This window comes from Dromiciops gliroides, chromosome 1 (genome assembly GCF_019393635.1).
Source record: "Dromiciops gliroides isolate mDroGli1 chromosome 1, mDroGli1.pri, whole genome shotgun sequence".
Classification (NCBI taxonomy): domain Eukaryota; kingdom Metazoa; phylum Chordata; class Mammalia; order Microbiotheria; family Microbiotheriidae; genus Dromiciops; species Dromiciops gliroides.
In genome coordinates, this window is record NC_057861.1 from 521,564,462 (window position 1) to 521,582,433 (window position 17,972).

Consider the following 17,972-nt stretch of genomic DNA (forward strand, 5'->3'; position numbering starts at 1 on the left):
ATCTTTCATTGATTAAAGGGAGGAATTGAAAAGATTAAAATTAATTCTGTTTACAAGCAATTGATTTTGTCCTGTACCTGCTTTTGTTTCATTACTGCTTAAGTCACAGCTCTTTGTCTCTGAACTTGGTTGAGAGATTCAGCTGTCCTGTACTGGGTTAAGTTTAGAAATTCAGCTCTCCCATCAAGCACTGATCTAATCTTGCTTCAAGGAATTTACCCGACCTTGGGGGATGTGTGTAAACACAAGGAAATCAAACTTGATATCTTTACACCACCAAGTTATACTTCAAGGATGTCTGGTTTGCTGTCCAAAAGTCTGGGCCCATGATCTCACACCTGTATTCAAAGAATGAGCACTTACTCTCATGAGAAAAGAAAGGCGGGGGGATGACGACACACATTGCTAGCCCCCCATTACCATACTTCTGATCAGTCATTTTGTTCCCTGGACCTCAGCTTTGTGACCAGTCATGTTTTCCCCAATTCCACCTTTTTGCCTACCCTGTTCTGTTCTATGTTCCATACTCCCCAAAAACCTATAAAAGGGGAAACTGTCCATCTGCTTAGGGTTTTTGGCATACAGGGCAAGCCACTGACTTATTTATTGGCAGGCAGTACTATGCCTCCTGTGAATAAACATTACCTTGCTCAGAGAATGGCCTCAGATTACCCTCTTGTTAAATTTCATAAAAGGTTTTGGAAGTCTATGCATAAAAACAAGAATAAACTTTTAGAGGCTATCTTCAGAGCCATTAAGTATACCAAAAACCCCCATAAAATGGGAACTTAGATCATTTGGTCTTTCCTCATATGAAAGAAATGAGGTCCAGAAAGATTGAGTGATTCACCAAGGTTACACAGTGAGTTTGTGTCAGAGTCAAAGCTAGAATCCAAATCTCTCTACACCAAGACCCCAATTCATTTTCTGCTTTATCACATGCTGCCTCTATTCCTGCACTTAAGTCATAAGTCATGTGATGATTATGAACCTTACTGGTTTCAAATAATTAGAGCCATAAGGAACCTTAGAAGTAATTTAATTCAACTTCTTCATTTTTATATATGAGGGAACTGAGACCCAGAGAGGGTAAATGACTTACCCAAGGTTACACAGGTAAGTAGTAAAGGTTGGATTTGAACCCACATCCTCAGACTCCAAATCCCATATTGTTTACACTGACCCCACTGCCTAGAAGCAAATGATCAAGCCCATATAGTTTCATAGCAATTGCAGATTTTAATGTTCAAGAAAAATTAAGTCCATCATACACAATTAAAAATATAGGAAAGTTCATGCAGACATGAAGCTTCCAATTCAGCAATTTTAGCTGCTTTAGAATGAAGATTACATATCAATACAGTACATTTTATAGTTGCCAAACAACTTCATTTGAAGTTTTATATTGTGATTTATACATCTTATCTTTGTATTTTACACTTTCCATCTTGCACACTTGATCAACTTGTGTTGTTTTAGATTATAGAAAGAAAAATTAAGCAAAGTTACGTGCTTATTTCCCTTTTATTAAAACATGAATGAAAATGCTTGTGCATATAGAATACTTCAGAAAGTAACAATGAAGAACATGCAATTTAGTCATAAGGGATAATTAAATATAAGAAATACTAAATCATAACCTCCATTGGAGCCTTTTATTGATCTAAGCCACCTCTTCAAGTTTAGAATATCCCAGATGCAAATATTTAAAAGACAAACAAAAATGTGCATTATAGAATGTGAAAAAAAGAGATTGTGACGGGAAAAGGAAAAATAAAATGAAACAACTGGTTCTGAATTTAACCAATTAAAATATTACATATAGTTTGGAAGTTTGCTACATTATTATATGATAGATGCAGAAAATAGAAAAAAATGTAGTTCAGTAATAAAGCTGACTCACACATGCTGATATACTCTTACTTTAATTCTATGTGAAAAGATCATCAACTGTTTTGACCCAAGGGTATGAAAATGAAGTAAATTGATTATATAAGCGAAGTATTTCTAAATTATCCCCATTTATCATGCTTCAACTTTTCAAAGGGTTTTACTGACATGTAAAGTTCCTTTAAAGCTTCCTTTTTCTTTTCTAAAAAGAAGGTATACTTTTCTTGTTTCCTGAAAATAAGTTCAAATTAGTTTGTGGAGGTAATGATTTATGGTGTTCTGCATCAAAACTGCAAGTACTGAGGGATCAAAAAGAGAAAAAAATGATTCAATAAGGTAAAATTCTCACAAGTCTCATATTCCAATGAATAAGGCAAGTCAGGGGATTTTTCTTACTTCTACTGTTGTCAAGGTCACAGAAGCCCTATTAAAAATACGCAAGTACAGGAAAGCAGTGAATGGGGTCATAAGACATCTTAATGGAGTTATGACTTCCTAACTTAATTGAAAACAAAACTAAAACTTTCCCAGAATTTTTTTTACCAATAAAAATGTCATTTTATCAGCACATTATTATAATCAATATGTTTATCTAATACATTTCACCACAAGTTTTTTGATACAATACATTGTAATCTGTGAAATTCTTCAACAAGAGCAATTCCTCCCCTCTATAAATTTTAAAGTGTGGAAGCGATAATCCCGCAAATTACAATTTCCACAAAGCAAATGTCCTCCAAAAAAGGAACTACTAGAGGTAGAAATTTAAAGCCGCCAACAATAATTAGAATTGACCTGCTTAATCCAAAATTACATTAGTAGCTGTTGCTAACAACATTTAAGGTGTATACTATAGGCAGAAATGTAACCCTGATTTTCACATTCACAATTTCCCCACATCACACCACACCTATGTTACCATGGTACAGCTTTTACTGTGTAATTATTTTTATTTTAGTGTATAATGATTCTAAACAGAGTGCCTGGTTATTAGCAATTCAGATAACCTAGCTAAAGGAAAAAAACATTACGTAAACATTTACACTGATGAATTCCATATGTGACTATAGCTTGAAGTCTTAAGTAATAAGTGGGCAAAGTCTTATTCCCATTTTCCAAATTTATTACATTTTAAAGACAGGGCTTTATGCCTCATTTCAGTCTCTGAGGTCTTGTCAAATGTTTCAAAACAAGTCAATGATTAGTATGTATTTTTTAATAAAAGTTTGTAGTATGACCAAAAGATTCAATAAAATTCACAGATCACTTAAATGCATTATTTGTTGATGACCCAATTCAATATTCCAAGAAAAAAATTTTAAAAATACTACTACTCTAAATCAAGTTGAACTCTAGAAATGAAGTGCTCAACTAATTTTAATGATAAAGGAAACTCATTAGATATCCTGCCTCAGATCCAAATTAAGAAAAATTTCCAGTTTGAGATGAAGATGGTTTAGACATTTCTTGAGCTGAATGTGCACATGTTTATATCAAGGCCAAGAGTGTATTAGGGTTTCAATACTACTGAGTCATCAGTGCAGCAGCCTTACTATAGGGCAGCCTCATAAAGACCCAGAAGGATCGTTTTTTCTACTTGAGACAAAGAGTTCTGCACTTCAAGGAAAAAGGACATTTGAAGATCTTCCCTTCCCTTCCACTCACTCGTAGAGTACAAATACGCATGGCATAGTGCATGTCTGGATAGCAACAGACACATAGTAAGAAAATAGACACTATATCTCAATCCTGTTAGGAATAAAGAAGGCACCACTGATTTGAGGTTGTGTCCTGTCACCACCGGTAGCTGATTTTGCTTTGTTTGTTTCAACATCTGCTCCATTAATCATTTTTTTCCTGAAGATCTCACAGGAGACAATTACTGTGGTTTACGAACCACAAACAGTACACATTCATAGTAGTATTTCATCATAGAGAGATCGTTCACAGTGTATGTAGACAATACAGATTCTTGTTCTACCTACAGTAGAAAATGATAAAGTTATGAAGTTTTTGATGCTAAATGTCTCATTTATCTTGCACAAGTTGCATGCTTTCAAGTTCTGTAAGGCTTCAAATTCAACACAGTTTTAAAGTCTTACAATTTAAGGCTAACTGGGGAAAAGACAAACAAATTAGCTTAAAATCTCTTAAAATTCCGTTTCAAATACACAAAACAAGGAACAAAATGTCATTCAAGTTCAAAATGGAGGTCTTACGTTTAATGAAAAGGCAATATCCCATTTGTAATTAGCAACATAATTTACACATAATTTGCTAACATCCTTGAAAAATGCCCTGCAGTTCCACTTAACGATATCTACCTCTAGAGAAAGAACTGATGGAATCTGAATACAGACTGAAGCATAGTATTTTTCATTTTGGGGGGGTTCAAGTTTTCTTCCATAAAATGACTGATATTAGTACTCTATTTTACATGATTGAACATGTATAATCTATGTCAGATTGCTTACCATTTCAGGGAGGGGATATAGGTAGAATTTGGAACTTAAAATTTTTTTAAAAATTGTTTTTAATTGTTATTGGGAGGAAAATACTAGTAAAAAAAGATTTTCCTGTTACTCCTTAACTCATACTATTTGCCATTAATTACTTTACAAACTAAATTTTATAAGCACTGACAATTCTTACTCTGTATTCCATCCTTACCTCTATAAGGAATCCATACTGGAGAACAACATTTTTTATATCCTCATAGCTCAATTCGATGGAAAGTTCATTTGCCAAATTTTCAAAGTGATATAGTAAAGGACCTATGTTTTAAAAATAAAATGAATCAGTTACTTGATTGGTAAACATGCACATTACCAGCACATAAAAAATAGAAGTTGAAACAGCACCTGTATAGGTTTATGATAGTTCAGCTAATAACAAGAAATTAAATGTTTTATTAGGTTAAAAATCTGAAGATGAATAAGGGATAAAAAGAATACTTAGCTTCATGATAAGAATGGAAAGCACTTTCTACTTTTTTGGACACAGGCATAGTGAAATTAACTGAAAACAAAAAGGTCTGGAAAACAGTATGAATGTTAGATCTACATAACTTCAAAATATCTCTAATTCTGCAAACCATGTTCTCAAGTTGTTACTCCCATTCTCTTCCTCCCTTTTTTCCTAAAAATTTTGAAGGCTTTTTATTCCACTGTTAAATTACTGTTCAATTTATCAGAAGGGAAAGTAATCAGTCTATTATTGGTACTAAACCAAACAATAAACTGCTTTAAACAAACTATGTTCTTACTTGATCCCTCATACTCTCGCCTAATCCATTAGCTGCCTTTCTAACTACAAAAGACTTCAGAATTGACTACTTCAAGGCTGCCCTCATTATCACTACCAACTTTTGCACCACCTTGACCTTTTTCAGGGCCAATTCTCAGCCTTGAGTCACACTAACCATGATTTCTATACTCTTGCTTACATAGATACTTCTAGAGGAAGACAGAACCTCTCAGTTCTGACCTGCTAATCCATACTCTCCAACAGCAACCTGGTATTGACACTATTCTACAATAGTTTAATTTCTTGTCAGGGTCCATTAAAGAATAGTTCTAAAATCATCTCACTTCTACTCAACCACCATTTCTTCACTCAACAGATGATCTCACTTCCTCCTATTTCACTGAGATCTATGCCACATGAACTCTCTCATATACCTTTCTCACAGGTCTTTGATAAATCCAACAATTCAACTCAATGTTTATTAGGCACCTTCTAAGAGCCAGACCCTGTGGTAGGCCACTGGAGATATAAAGGGAGAAATTTCCAGGGGGAGGTATGGTTACCAGTAGAAAAGGCATTCCATGGGAAAGATAGGGTACAAAAGAAATAGAGACAATAGGAGGGATAATGCTGACAAGAAGGAAATAGGGAGGGCTGGCCAGGTATTTCCTTGACCTCTTTAAAACTAACAACTCTACTTACTCCTTAGATTCAATCTATTTTCATCTCTAAAAAGATAATGCTACCATATTTATCCCTTCACTTTTTAGCATCTTTTATTTTCTCTCTCTCTACTCACTAGACTTTTTCCCCTACTCACTAGACTTTTTTTCCCCCTTGCTTTTATATATGCAATTCTTTCCTACCATACAACAAAATGTAATACAACTTTAACCATTTAGCCCCACTTTTATCTACAATTCTATTTTTCTCTTTTTCACTGTTGAATTCCTATTCCTCTGCCTCATCATAGTATAGAGACACCGCATGCTTGCTCGAAGGCCATGCCAGAGAAACGCAGGCACTACAGCAAAGAGGAAAGGTTTAGAATATGGGTCTGGTGATGAGCCATAAATGTCACTCGAGGACCAGCCTGGCTAGTATCTTCAGAAAAGGTTATGGCCATGATAGTTGCAAGGGGATCAAATGTTTCAAAGATCATATGCAAAAAATTAGTGGAGTTACAATTTGGGTTGGTTGTGGGGGTAACAATTCCGGTGAAATCATGAATTTTTGAAATACTGAAGTAGCATTCATTTCCAAAGATCTCAAATGACTAATCTATATTTTCTGTTTGCATTTCTTTATTACCTATTTCCCTTGACTGGCAGTTTGGCTTCTATTCCTATCATTCTACTGAAAATTATTTTTAGGAGGTCACTAGACTCCATTTTCTCCTGCCCTTTAATCCTTCCTACAGCAACTACTTTTTTTTTGGGGGGGGGGGGAGGGAGCAGGGCAATGAGGGTTAAGTGACTTGCCCAGGGTCACACAGCTAGTAAGTGTCAAATGCCTGAGGCCAGATTTGGACTCAGGTCCTCCTGAATCCAGGGTCAGTGATTTTATCCAGTGCACCACCTAGATGCCCCCTATTGCAACTACTTTTTAAAAATAATCAGACCACCTTGTTAACAAATATTTCTGAATTTAGACATTCAAATGAATGATGCCACCTTTAAGAACTAGAACAAGCCTTAAGACAGAAGCTTGGGTAGACAACCTGTCTTATTTATACCCTTTAATAAATTTAATGCCTAGATGCCCATTAAAGACAATACTGTTGCTCAGAAACTTTTAGCAGCTCCCAAATGCCTTTAGGAAAAATACAAATGACTCCTTCATGTAGCTCTAACCAACCCCTTTATCTAATCTTATTTCACATTATTCCTCCTTTATACACTCTATGTTCCAGCCAAACCAGGTTACTAGCTGATCCCTGAAACTGACAGGAGTTTATCCCTGTGAATTTTTAAGTCACTTCCAAGTTTACAACACATTCATCTTCATCTCTGCCTTTCAGAATCCTCATTATCTTTTAAGATTCAGCTTAAGTGCCAACTCTGCTGTAAAGTCTTCCTTGAATTCCTTAGCTACTGGTGCTCTCTCATACCTCAAATATTCTTAAACATTGCCCTTATCCTTTTCACTCCTACCCTGTATTATATTTATCTGTGTAAAAAAAGTAACATGATGTAGTGAACAGAGCGATGAATCTGGAGTTACAGACCTGGGGTTCAAGTCCCGCCTCTGCTACCCATTTAACTTTGGGTAAATCATTTAATTTCTGTAGGCCTCAGTCTACCCATCTGTAAAATAAGGGGGAACTCTACATCTATGATGCCATGTCATCTCCCTTTAGCATAACAGAAACTACTTGAAGGTAAGGACTATCATTAAAAAAAAACAAAAACAAAATAACTTTGTCATCTAGATCAGTGTTTTTCATGTAATATGCATATGTCAAAGGACTAAGACACAAAACCAGCCCTCTACATATGTCCTTAGCATTCCTGGAAGTGGGGAGGGGCCATGGAAAGAGATATATGATCATTAAAAGATAACTGATTTTTTGTGATCCAGTTACATATTGCCTTTTTTTTTTTTCCGGGGCAATTGGGGTTAAGTGACTTGCCCAGGGTCACACAGCTAGTAAGTGTCAAGTGTCTGAGGCCGGATTTGAACTCAGGTACTCCTGACTCCAGGGCTGGTGCTTTATCCACTGCACCACCTAGCTGCCCCCTACATATTGCTTTTTTGTTTTTCATTCCTTTATTTCATTCATGTCTGACTCTTCATGACCCCATGCAGGGGTTTCTTGGAAAAGATACAGTGGTCTGTCATTTCCTTCTCCAGCTCATTTTATAGATAAGGAAACAGGTTAAGTGACTTGCCCAGGGTCACAAGCTAGAAAGTGTATGAGGCTGATTTGAACTCAGGTCTTCATGACTGCAGGGCCAGCAATCTATCCACTGTGTCACCTAGCTGCACTACATATAGCTTAACATTTAATTATCTTAACTAGAGCTAAACAGACTTAAGGCTCTTTCACAGGGCACCAAAACTGAAAGAGAACATAGCACCTATATATAGGCAATGCATCAGTTACCCAGTTAGAAAAACAGCTAGAAAGTGGAAAAAAAAATCCAAGTCCTCAACATGTCTTATTCAAAAATAAACTACAGCAGACTCTGCTGGAAAATATGGCAAAAAACTGTAAAGAAGCTAAATTGAATCAACAAATATGTGATTCCAAAGAGAACATAAATATAATAATTAATAACCCTATACTTGCATATAAGAAGCAGTGTGGCATAATGCATAAAGAGCTGGTCTTCAAGCTAGGACAACTTGTGCTGAAGCCCTGCCTCTTGAACACTAAATGCTCAGGGCTCTCAACTCTCTAAGATTATGTTTCAGAGAAGAAAGTGACCTATATTGGCAAAGGAAGCTTCCTTACCAGAAAGTTCCCCATACTAATGAAATCACAGGTCCAGTCCCTACGCCTGTCTCACAGGGGTAGAGAGAGCTCTAGAGATTCCGAAGTGGTTTTATACAATGGCAGAGAATTATGGTGTGTCAAAGTTGGAAGAGATCTTAGAGGTTATCTACTCTACCCCTATCTGAACAGGAATACCCTCTATAACAAGCCTAACATGATAATCCAGCCTCCAGTAATGGGAAACTTACAATTTCCTGTATTTGTGGAACTTAACATTTTCATCTTATTATCTACTTCAAGCTGATTGTATTGACCTAATCCACTTTTGGCCAGTTCCGTTAGGAAGTTTTTAGGCTTTTATCAAGCCAAATGGTCCTTTCAGTAGATTCTCAAAAAATTTGACAGATATTTGAAATGCCAATTACATGATCAGCACAGAACTTCAATTCTCTTTTATCCTCAGACATAGTAGTATGCAATATTTATTCATTCATTGAGCAATTATTAAGCATGCACTATAATACAAACACGTGCTGCTAAGCATCTACGATAGAGAGAGCACAACACTAGGTTTTAGGGGGAAACGCAAAGTTTAAATAAGACTTGGTGCCCAACTTCATAATCTTTATAGTTCAGTAGAGGGCTAAGATACCAACATGGTTAACTATAATGCACTATTACGTGAGTAAGCAATTTACAAAGCAAAGAGCTAAAGATGTGGGGTGAAGAGAGGATGAGGGAATGCTTGGGAATAGAGGAAATGGTTGAGTACTGCTCCTTAAAGGAGGATTCCAGGCAAAGAGAACAAACTGAGGAAAGGAACAGAAGCATGCAATACACAGAGGAATAATAAGCTATAAGGCTGGAAAGGAAGTGTGCATTAGCTTATGGAGGGGCTTTGAGAAGTATAAACTTCACCCATGAGGCAAAGGGTAACACTGAAGAGTGCTGAGAAGAGAACAGCATGATCAAATCTGGACAAAAGGATATTCTGAGAGTACTGTAGTTGGCCAGGTGGGTGGTAAGTAATAAAAGAATTAAGTAAAGAGTCAAAGATACACAGGAAACTGGGTGAATGGTGATTCCACAGAAACAGTTATGGGAAAATGCTAATAAGCTTGATTTGAGGCAGGCTGAATTCAAGATGCTGGTAGAAGACCTTAATATCCATCTGTAAATGCGTGGGTATGATTCTCAGAAAAGCACTTAGGAGACACAAATCTGTGAGTCTTATGCATACAGGTGAAAAGACAGAGTAAAAGAGCCACAGAGTCTTAGATGAGATCCACATTAAGTGGCTGAAATATTAATCCCAATAGCTATTATAATACAACCCTAAGGGCTGAGAAAAATCAGGATTATGTCCAGAAATTCTCTTCCCATTGACCAGGAAATAGCTGACAACTTATTATTATACTTTAAAAAAAGTAGAAATTACAGTATGAACCCCCATCCCCATTCTCAATTTTTTTTTCATTTGGTTTTTAATGTCTGACTAGTCATGGAAGGAAAGAGAAGGCACAAAAATTACATTTTACATAAGGAACTCACTGGATCCTGAAGACACTCAAGTGAATCTGACAGATCAGGTGTCTTATTCTCATTTCAAAGACCTGCCTGAGGTCACACAATTACTAAGTGGTGGAGCTGGGGCTAGAACTCAGTTCTGCTTCTTAGTCCAGTGCTCGTTTCACTAACAGACCCAGATATTACGAGTAGTTCGTTCCATAAATAATTTCACAAAGAAGGCTTCAAACCATACAAAAGATAGCTCAGTAACTGATTATCTTGGGTATGAATGAGTATTACCATACAATTTTTCAGGATCCTAATATCTTTGATAAAGTTTTTATAGCTCTGTTTAGGAAAGGCTGATAAAAATTGGAGAATGTTTGCTGGATTTGCAAAATTTTAATTATAATAGCCTTAAATAAAAATATAGTAACACGATTAGACACAAAGTTTAAGGTATTAAGTTGCATGAAAAAAATTAGAAAAAAAGAGTGTAAGAGATTAATAGCCACTCAAATACAGTGCTTTATGGCTTACAAGGTGTTCCCCTAAAACAATCCTGTAGATGGTTGATAATAATAAGTTAATAATAATAATAAGATAAGGATTATTATATTCATTTTAAAGATGAGGAAACTTGAACTTAGAGGGTTTAAATAACCTTTGTCCCAGATACACAGCTAATTAAGTAGTGGAGCTGGAACTCAAATACAGATCCTCTAAAATCCAAACCTAGCACTATCCAATATAACACGATATGTAACAATTCATAAAAGTCTGTAGGCATAGAACAACTTACCTAGGTTTATCCAAATTCCTCCTGGTTTCAGTATTTTCCATATTGTATCAATATAATCAATGACATTATGGGCTGTGTCTATGAAGAAACAAGTAGCAATACAATCCCAAGTATCTATGCCAAAACAAAACAAAACAAATCAAACTCAGGGTATGCTGAGGTCTGGGGGAAAGATCATGGCTACAAATCTATCAGTAAAAGACAATACAATCAGCTTGAAGTAGATAATAAGATGAAAATGTTAAGTTCCACAAATAGATGAGTTTGGGAGTGAGAGAATGGGAAGATAATGCTGGGGGAAAAGGCCAGACAAATATAATATCCAATGAAGATTCATAAGGTTAAGCATTTATCTTTATCAAATTATTTGTAGGCTTTATCTAGTCAGATCAATACATAATACAATGATTAACACTTATTGTTATCAATCACAAGTCATCTGACGTATATGCAAGCTTATATCATGATTTTAGGATTTAAGAAGGGATTGCCACAGTGTTATCCTATCACAATTCTCCAATTGATGGGCATCCCTGCAACTTCCAGTACTTTGCTACCATCGAGAGCGGCTATAAACATTTTAGTTTGGAAATAGACCTACTAGTGTTATATTGCTGGGTCAAAGGGTTAGGCAATTTAATAACTCTTTGGGCATAATTCCAGAGTGCTCTCCAAAATAGTTATATCAACTCACAATTCTGCCAACAATGAATAAGTGTCCCCAATTTTTCCACATCCCTTTCAACAACTGTTGCTTTTCTTATCAATCAATTTACCCAATCTGGTAGCTGTGAAATGACAACTCAAGGTTATTTTATTTTGCATTTCTCTAATCAATAATCACTTGGAGCATTTTTTCGTATGACTATAAATTGTTTTGATTTCTTCATTGAAAAACTGCCTGTTCATATCCTTTGACCATTTATCAATTGAGGAATAACTCATATTCTTATAGATTTGACAATGGTTCTTTATATATATTTGAGATATGAGACCTTTATCTGAGAAATGATCTATAAAAGATTTCCCCCAATTTCCTGCTTTCCTTCAGATCTTGGAGACATTTATTTGTAGAAAACCTTTTAAATTTAGTGTAAGCAAAATTATCCATTTTATACCTAACTTTGCTCTCGCTATACCTTGTTTATTCATAAATTGTTTACCTATCCATAAGTCTGATAAGTAATATGTTCCATGTTCTTCTCATTTTCTTATAATAGCTCTCTTTATATCTAGGTGACCTATCCATTTTGACTATGTCCTATATGAAATAATGAGCAAAATAAGCAGAACCAAGAAAACATTGTATACAGTAACAGCAATATTGTTTTAAGAATGACATTGAGCAAATAAGTAATTTTGACTATTGTAAATATTCAAATTAACTATAAAGGACAAGCATCTTTCTTCATCCAACAAAAGAACCAATAATTAAGTTTATAGAGAATAATTTGATATATATCTACATATATCTGTGTCCAATGGTAGCCATATCTAAGGTGGGGAAGGGGGGAGAAAAAATTTACAAGATAGCTTTATTATATATTTAAAAGGAACAGCAAGTTGTACATAGTAGATTTGCCATTTCATATGCAATCATATTTTTTTATTATGCTATATTAAAGAAATGCTTGTTTTATTCCATAAATTAAAAATAAAATAAATGGGGAAAAAAGAAGGGATTACCAATTTTATTTGAGACTCATTCTTGCTCTGTGGGAGGCTCAGTAAAGGGCAGCACTAAAATGTATCTTATCTGCATACTATGCATCTCAGGAATCTTTGGACTGATCTAGCAACTTTAGTCACTTCAGCAAGGAAGCAGCATTTTCATTGGCTACAGAGGAACAGGGATAAAAATTGGAGGCAGGGCTATAACTACATACCAAAGAATTGGCATCCCTTCTGTGTTTCCCAATTTCTAAGTTCATTTATAGAAGGGCAAAACCAATAACACCCAGACCACGGTTTGGCAAGTTTTGTAGTAGCTTTTGGGGACAGTCCTTTAAGCAAGATAGGGCCTCAGTGGAAGTCTCCTTCCATTGGAAGGGGAAAAGGAGAAAAAAGAGATAAAATACTGCCCTTAAGGATATGATTTATCAAAGGATCCAAGCCCTGTAGCTGACAAGGACCTAAGTATTTCCTCTATTAAGGAAAGGCAGTCTGAGACTATATTTCCAAAATCCAACAAAAATTACATTAGCTGAGTTGTAGAACTTGCCTTGTTTTTATGAAACTACAGATTTTTGATCAATTATTAAATGATCTCTTCTAGAATTGTTAATACTTTATATAATAGAAGGGAATTCAAAGTAAACAATTTGCGCAAGGCACTGTGCTAAGTGAAGAGGATACAAAGAAAAACAACAACAAAAAAAAACCAGTCCCTGCTCTCAAGAAGCTCAAAGTCTTAGAGGGAAGACAACATGTGAACAACTACGTATTAACAAGACATATATAATACATAGGAGGTAATTAAAAGATGGCAGGAACTAGCATTAAGGAGAATCAGGAAAGGATTCTTGTGGAAGGTTAAACAAGCTGAGACTTGAATGAAGCCAGAGAATCTAGGAGGCAGAGCTGAAGAGGGAGAGAGTTCCAAGTATGGCAGACAACCACTGGTAATGTTCAGAGTCAGGAGATGGAGCATCTTGTGTGAAGAACAGCAATGGGGCCAGTGTCACTGGAACAGAGTACATGGAGGGGAGTGGAAGTGTAAGAAGACTGGAAAGGTAGGAAGGGGCCAGGTTATAAAAAGGGTTTTTAGAGTTAGAGGACTTTATATTTGATTTTGGAGCTAATAGAGAGTCACTAGCATTTACTGAATGGGGCTGGGGAGGGGGGGGGGGAAGGGGGAGATGACATAGTCAGACCTGAACTTTAAGAAGATCAATTTGACAGCTAAATAGAAGATGTACTGGAGTGGGGAGAGACCCGAGTTAGAGAAACCAACCAGAAAGCTATTGCAATAGTCCATGTATGAGGTGAAGGTCTGCACCAGGATGGTAGCATTGTCAAAGGAAAGAAGGGGACATGTGAGAGACATTATAATGGTAGAACTGATAGTATTTGGCAACTGAAGCTAAAATCTTACTATTGCTATAATCAAGGTGTCAAAATGATTAATATAAATGATATTCATCTGTAATAGAGACATTAGAGCTGTGATAAGATAATCAATGTGCAAATTATTTTTACAAAGTACAATGAGTGGTCTTAAAATACCATTTTTGAAAAAATTGTTTTCTAACCCATTCACTCTTACCTCTTATTTAAAATCAGTTAAGATGAAAAAGTGACATTTTACATTTAAAATTCTGATTCATTCTAAGATTAACAACTGATTCAGAGCAAATTTCAGAGAGACTGAAAAGTAATAATGCATTTACTGAACCTTAACAGAAATAATTTTGAAAACATACTCATATGCCTTTGCTTCTGGTAATTAGAAGTGAAAGTGGGCAAAAATTACCACAGGGAAAATGGAATTCTACTCTTAGGAGGCTATGGCATAGTATATAAGGAACCTATCAATTCAGATCAATGAGAAAGGTAGAATTGAATAGTATGGGCATAATATTAAAAATGGCATATAGCTTAGTTGTATTACACAGGCTAAATTTTAGGACCAGTTGGGTGGAAAATATTTTTAGGAGAGAAACAATATATCCAAAAGAATGTTATATTGCTATCTGGAGAGTCTTAAATATTAACTCAAATACTGGATATAATGTAACTAACACTGGAGTAGGAACCAGAAAGCCTATGTTCCAGCCCTGACCGTACCCCTATGTGATGTAGGGCTGACAAATCACTTTAACCACTTTGGGCCTCAATTTATTAATCTGTAAAATAGTGTTAGGTACCCTGCTCTACTTACCTTGTGGGCTATTATAAAGATCAACTAAGATAATACACATGAAAAATGCTTTGGAAAAACAAAGAACAATCCAAAAAGTACTATTTTTTAAATGTAAATGTTTACACTGTATATGTGGAAGAGTTAGGTAAGGTACAAATGTAGCTAAGAAATGGTCTCTGCCCAGAAAGAGCTTATAATCTAAAAGGATAATAAGAGACACTTAACACTTACTAGTTATGTGACTCTGGCAAGTCACTTAACCCCAATTGCCTCACTTAAAAAAAAAAGGATATAATAAGAAACAGAATTTATTATACAATATTACACAATAAATGTAGAGGAGTTGCAATAAAGAGAGATCAGGAAGGTACAAGGGAGAAAGGTTTACTGACCAGAGAAACTCAAGGAAGCCCTCATAGAAAAGGTGGTATTAAGGTAATTTTTAAACTCAAGTGAGCTTGTGGATGGACAGAAATTCAATTAATAAAGCAAGGGAATGAGGGCATTTCTGATAAAGGTATAAATGTGAAATAAGGCAAAGATGTGAGTTCAGGCTATGTTTAGGGGACAGAGCATAGTTTAGCTTAGACAAACCAAGTACATCGGAACAATAGGAAGTAAGGCAATGAAAAAAGAGGCAGGTAATGCCAGACTGAATGCCAGGAAAAGGAATCTGTATTTCTGTAAAATTCCCAATGCTTTTACACATCAAACTTTCTATCTACCCTTTAGTGTCTAGTTCAAATGCCATCTCCTCTATGAAACATTCCCCCTTTCTCCCAGTTGGAAGTAATTTCTTTTTCCACTGATCTCCCATTAATACATCTCTTCTTAAACTTTTACATTATATCTTGTTTTAAAGTTATCTGTTTATAGCTCCCCTGGCAAACTACCATCTCCATGGAAATCAACCTCCGATCTTACCACAGTCTACCTTCAATCCTTATATTATTTAAAGCATCACAGTTTAGAAGACACAGACAAACTGGAACAATTTCAGGTAACAATAAAGCTAAGATCTTAGCCTGATGATGATCAATGAGGAAATAGGAATGTTTTACTTGGAGAAGAGAACTCTTTTGATGGCAAAGAGGTTCAAGAGATCTGTTTTCAAATAGCTGAAAGGCTATCACACGGAAGGGGAATAAGACTTGTTCGGCTTGCTCTTCCCCCCTCCGCCCCTCCGCCCCCCCCCAACAGCAGAACTAAGACCAATGGGTAGAAATCACAGTGAAACAGATTTTGGATAAAAAAAGGAAAAACTTTCTAATAGAGCTGTTCCAAAATGGTATATATGAGCTGAAGTTTCACCTCAAACTCAAACTGGCAAAGATAATAAAAGATAAATAAAAGAGAATAAATGTTGGAGAGGCTACAGGAAAACTGGCACATTCATACACTGTTGGTGAAGCTGTGAATTAGTGCAACCAAAGCTGGAAAACAAAGTGGAATTAAGCCAAGAAGTCACTAAACTGTTCATATGTGGCAGTTCCACTGCAGGGCACATAACCCAAGGTCAAAGACAGAAAGACAGACCTCATATACACCAAAATACTAGTAGTGGTCCTCTTAGTGGCAGCAAAAATTGGAAATTAAGTATAAAATCATTAACCGAGTAAAGGCTGAACAAACTGTGATACATGAATATAATAGAATACTACTCCACCACAAGAAATTGCAATGACTAATCCTGGTCTCAGAGAAGAGCTCACAAAACACATTTTCCTTCTGTTAGTAGAGAGGTGGGAAAATACAGAAGCTAAATGTTCCAAATATTGTTACACATAGTAATTTTGTCAGTTGGTTTTGTACAATGTTTTATTTTTTGTGTTTTTTTCCTGTACTACAAGAATGGGTGGAATGATGGCACTGATGGGATAGTGGTTCAGTTAATCACGAAATAAATGGTATAAAAAAGGTACTTAAAAAATAGAATAAACTGCTTCAAGGAATAGTAAATTTCTTATTATGGAATGAATGAAGCATTAATTAAGTGCTTACAATGTGCAAAGCACTGTAAATACAAGAAGAAAAGTAAGACTGTCCTTGCTCTCAAGGAATTAACATTTTAATGGGGGCAATATATTGAAGGTTTCAGTTGCAAGTCAGATGGAAAGGTCCATCTTGGGTTACAGCAGCAAAGCAAATGGAAATGCCTCTTCTTAAAAGTCATTTTTCTGATAAAATCATATCAATTTCTAATCCTGAACCATTTGATAGTGCCAAGGACTTTAGTGATGAGAAACTGATTTTCTGGGTCTTCAACAGATAAGGCTGTAGCACCTCCAGAAGCTGCATCTCCACAAGGTTGCTCTCCAGGATGATGGCTGGAGATGATTTCATTCATTGTATTTGCATCCATAATGCCTTGTATTGTACAATGCCTGGCAGATAAGTAGGTACTTAATAAATTTGTGCAGATTAAATTGAACTACTTGGTCTTTGATATCCTTTCCAACTCTTTAGTTCTATGAGTTTATCCAAACTCTGTGTGGATAGGGGCTTAATTATATTCATCTTTATATCCCCCCCATCAGAGGTGTAAAACATGGTAACACCCCATCCCCTGTCCCTCCCCCCCCTCCAAAGTGCTCCAACCAGGTTAAAATATAATTAGTAAATATTTAATAAAATAAATACAAATACAAAACAACATAGATAATGCTGATATACAATTTTTGGATCCCACTGTACAGTTTAGTGATCCCTATGTAGAGGTTATTGATCCCCATTTCTATTTGAGTTTGACACTGGTGCTCTACACATCCCTGATATGGACTTATATGGTCCAGAATGGTCTCTAAACAGAAGGCTCCCCTTACCCTGGGAAGCTTGTCAAAGATTTTGCTCCTAAATTGTTATGGTAACTCAACCCCTTTCTCATTCCTCTTCCTATCCTCTCTTTAATACACATACCACTGCATCTTTCCCAACACAACAGTTTAAAGTATAAAACTATCTTGCTACCAGGCCAAAGTACAAATTAAATTAAAAAATAGTCTTAAATTTCCTGATTTGGCTTGGCACAAGTTTAAACACAGTTCCAGCTTTTATATATATATTTTTCATTTCCTTTTCTGAGTTCACTCATATTTTCATCCTAATTCCAAGCTAGAGCTAAACTTCCCTGGATATTGAAGAAGTAAGGTCTCCACTTTACCATTTGTTCCAAATCTAAAATGTTTTTTGTTCATTACCACCCAAATACTGACAAATAGCTGTTC

The 17,972-nt window shown here is 35.7% G+C and overlaps 1 protein-coding gene across 1 annotated transcript in view; it reads right to left on the reverse strand.

Annotated features, from left to right (window-relative positions):
• Positions 1-2,992: 2,992 nt before the first annotated feature.
• The window catches only part of CARNMT1 (carnosine N-methyltransferase 1), a 43,035-nt gene continuing 28,055 nt past the window's right edge, over positions 2,993-17,972 (reverse strand). Inside the window, exons 6-8 of the mRNA XM_043978155.1 lie at positions 10,887-11,000; positions 4,561-4,664; positions 2,993-3,871 (exon numbers count right to left, since the gene is read on the reverse strand). Coding sequence (XP_043834090.1) covers positions 3,770-3,871; positions 4,561-4,664; positions 10,887-11,000 — 320 coding nt within the window. The 3' untranslated portion in view covers positions 2,993-3,769. The remainder of the gene's footprint in view (positions 3,872-4,560; positions 4,665-10,886; positions 11,001-17,972) is intronic.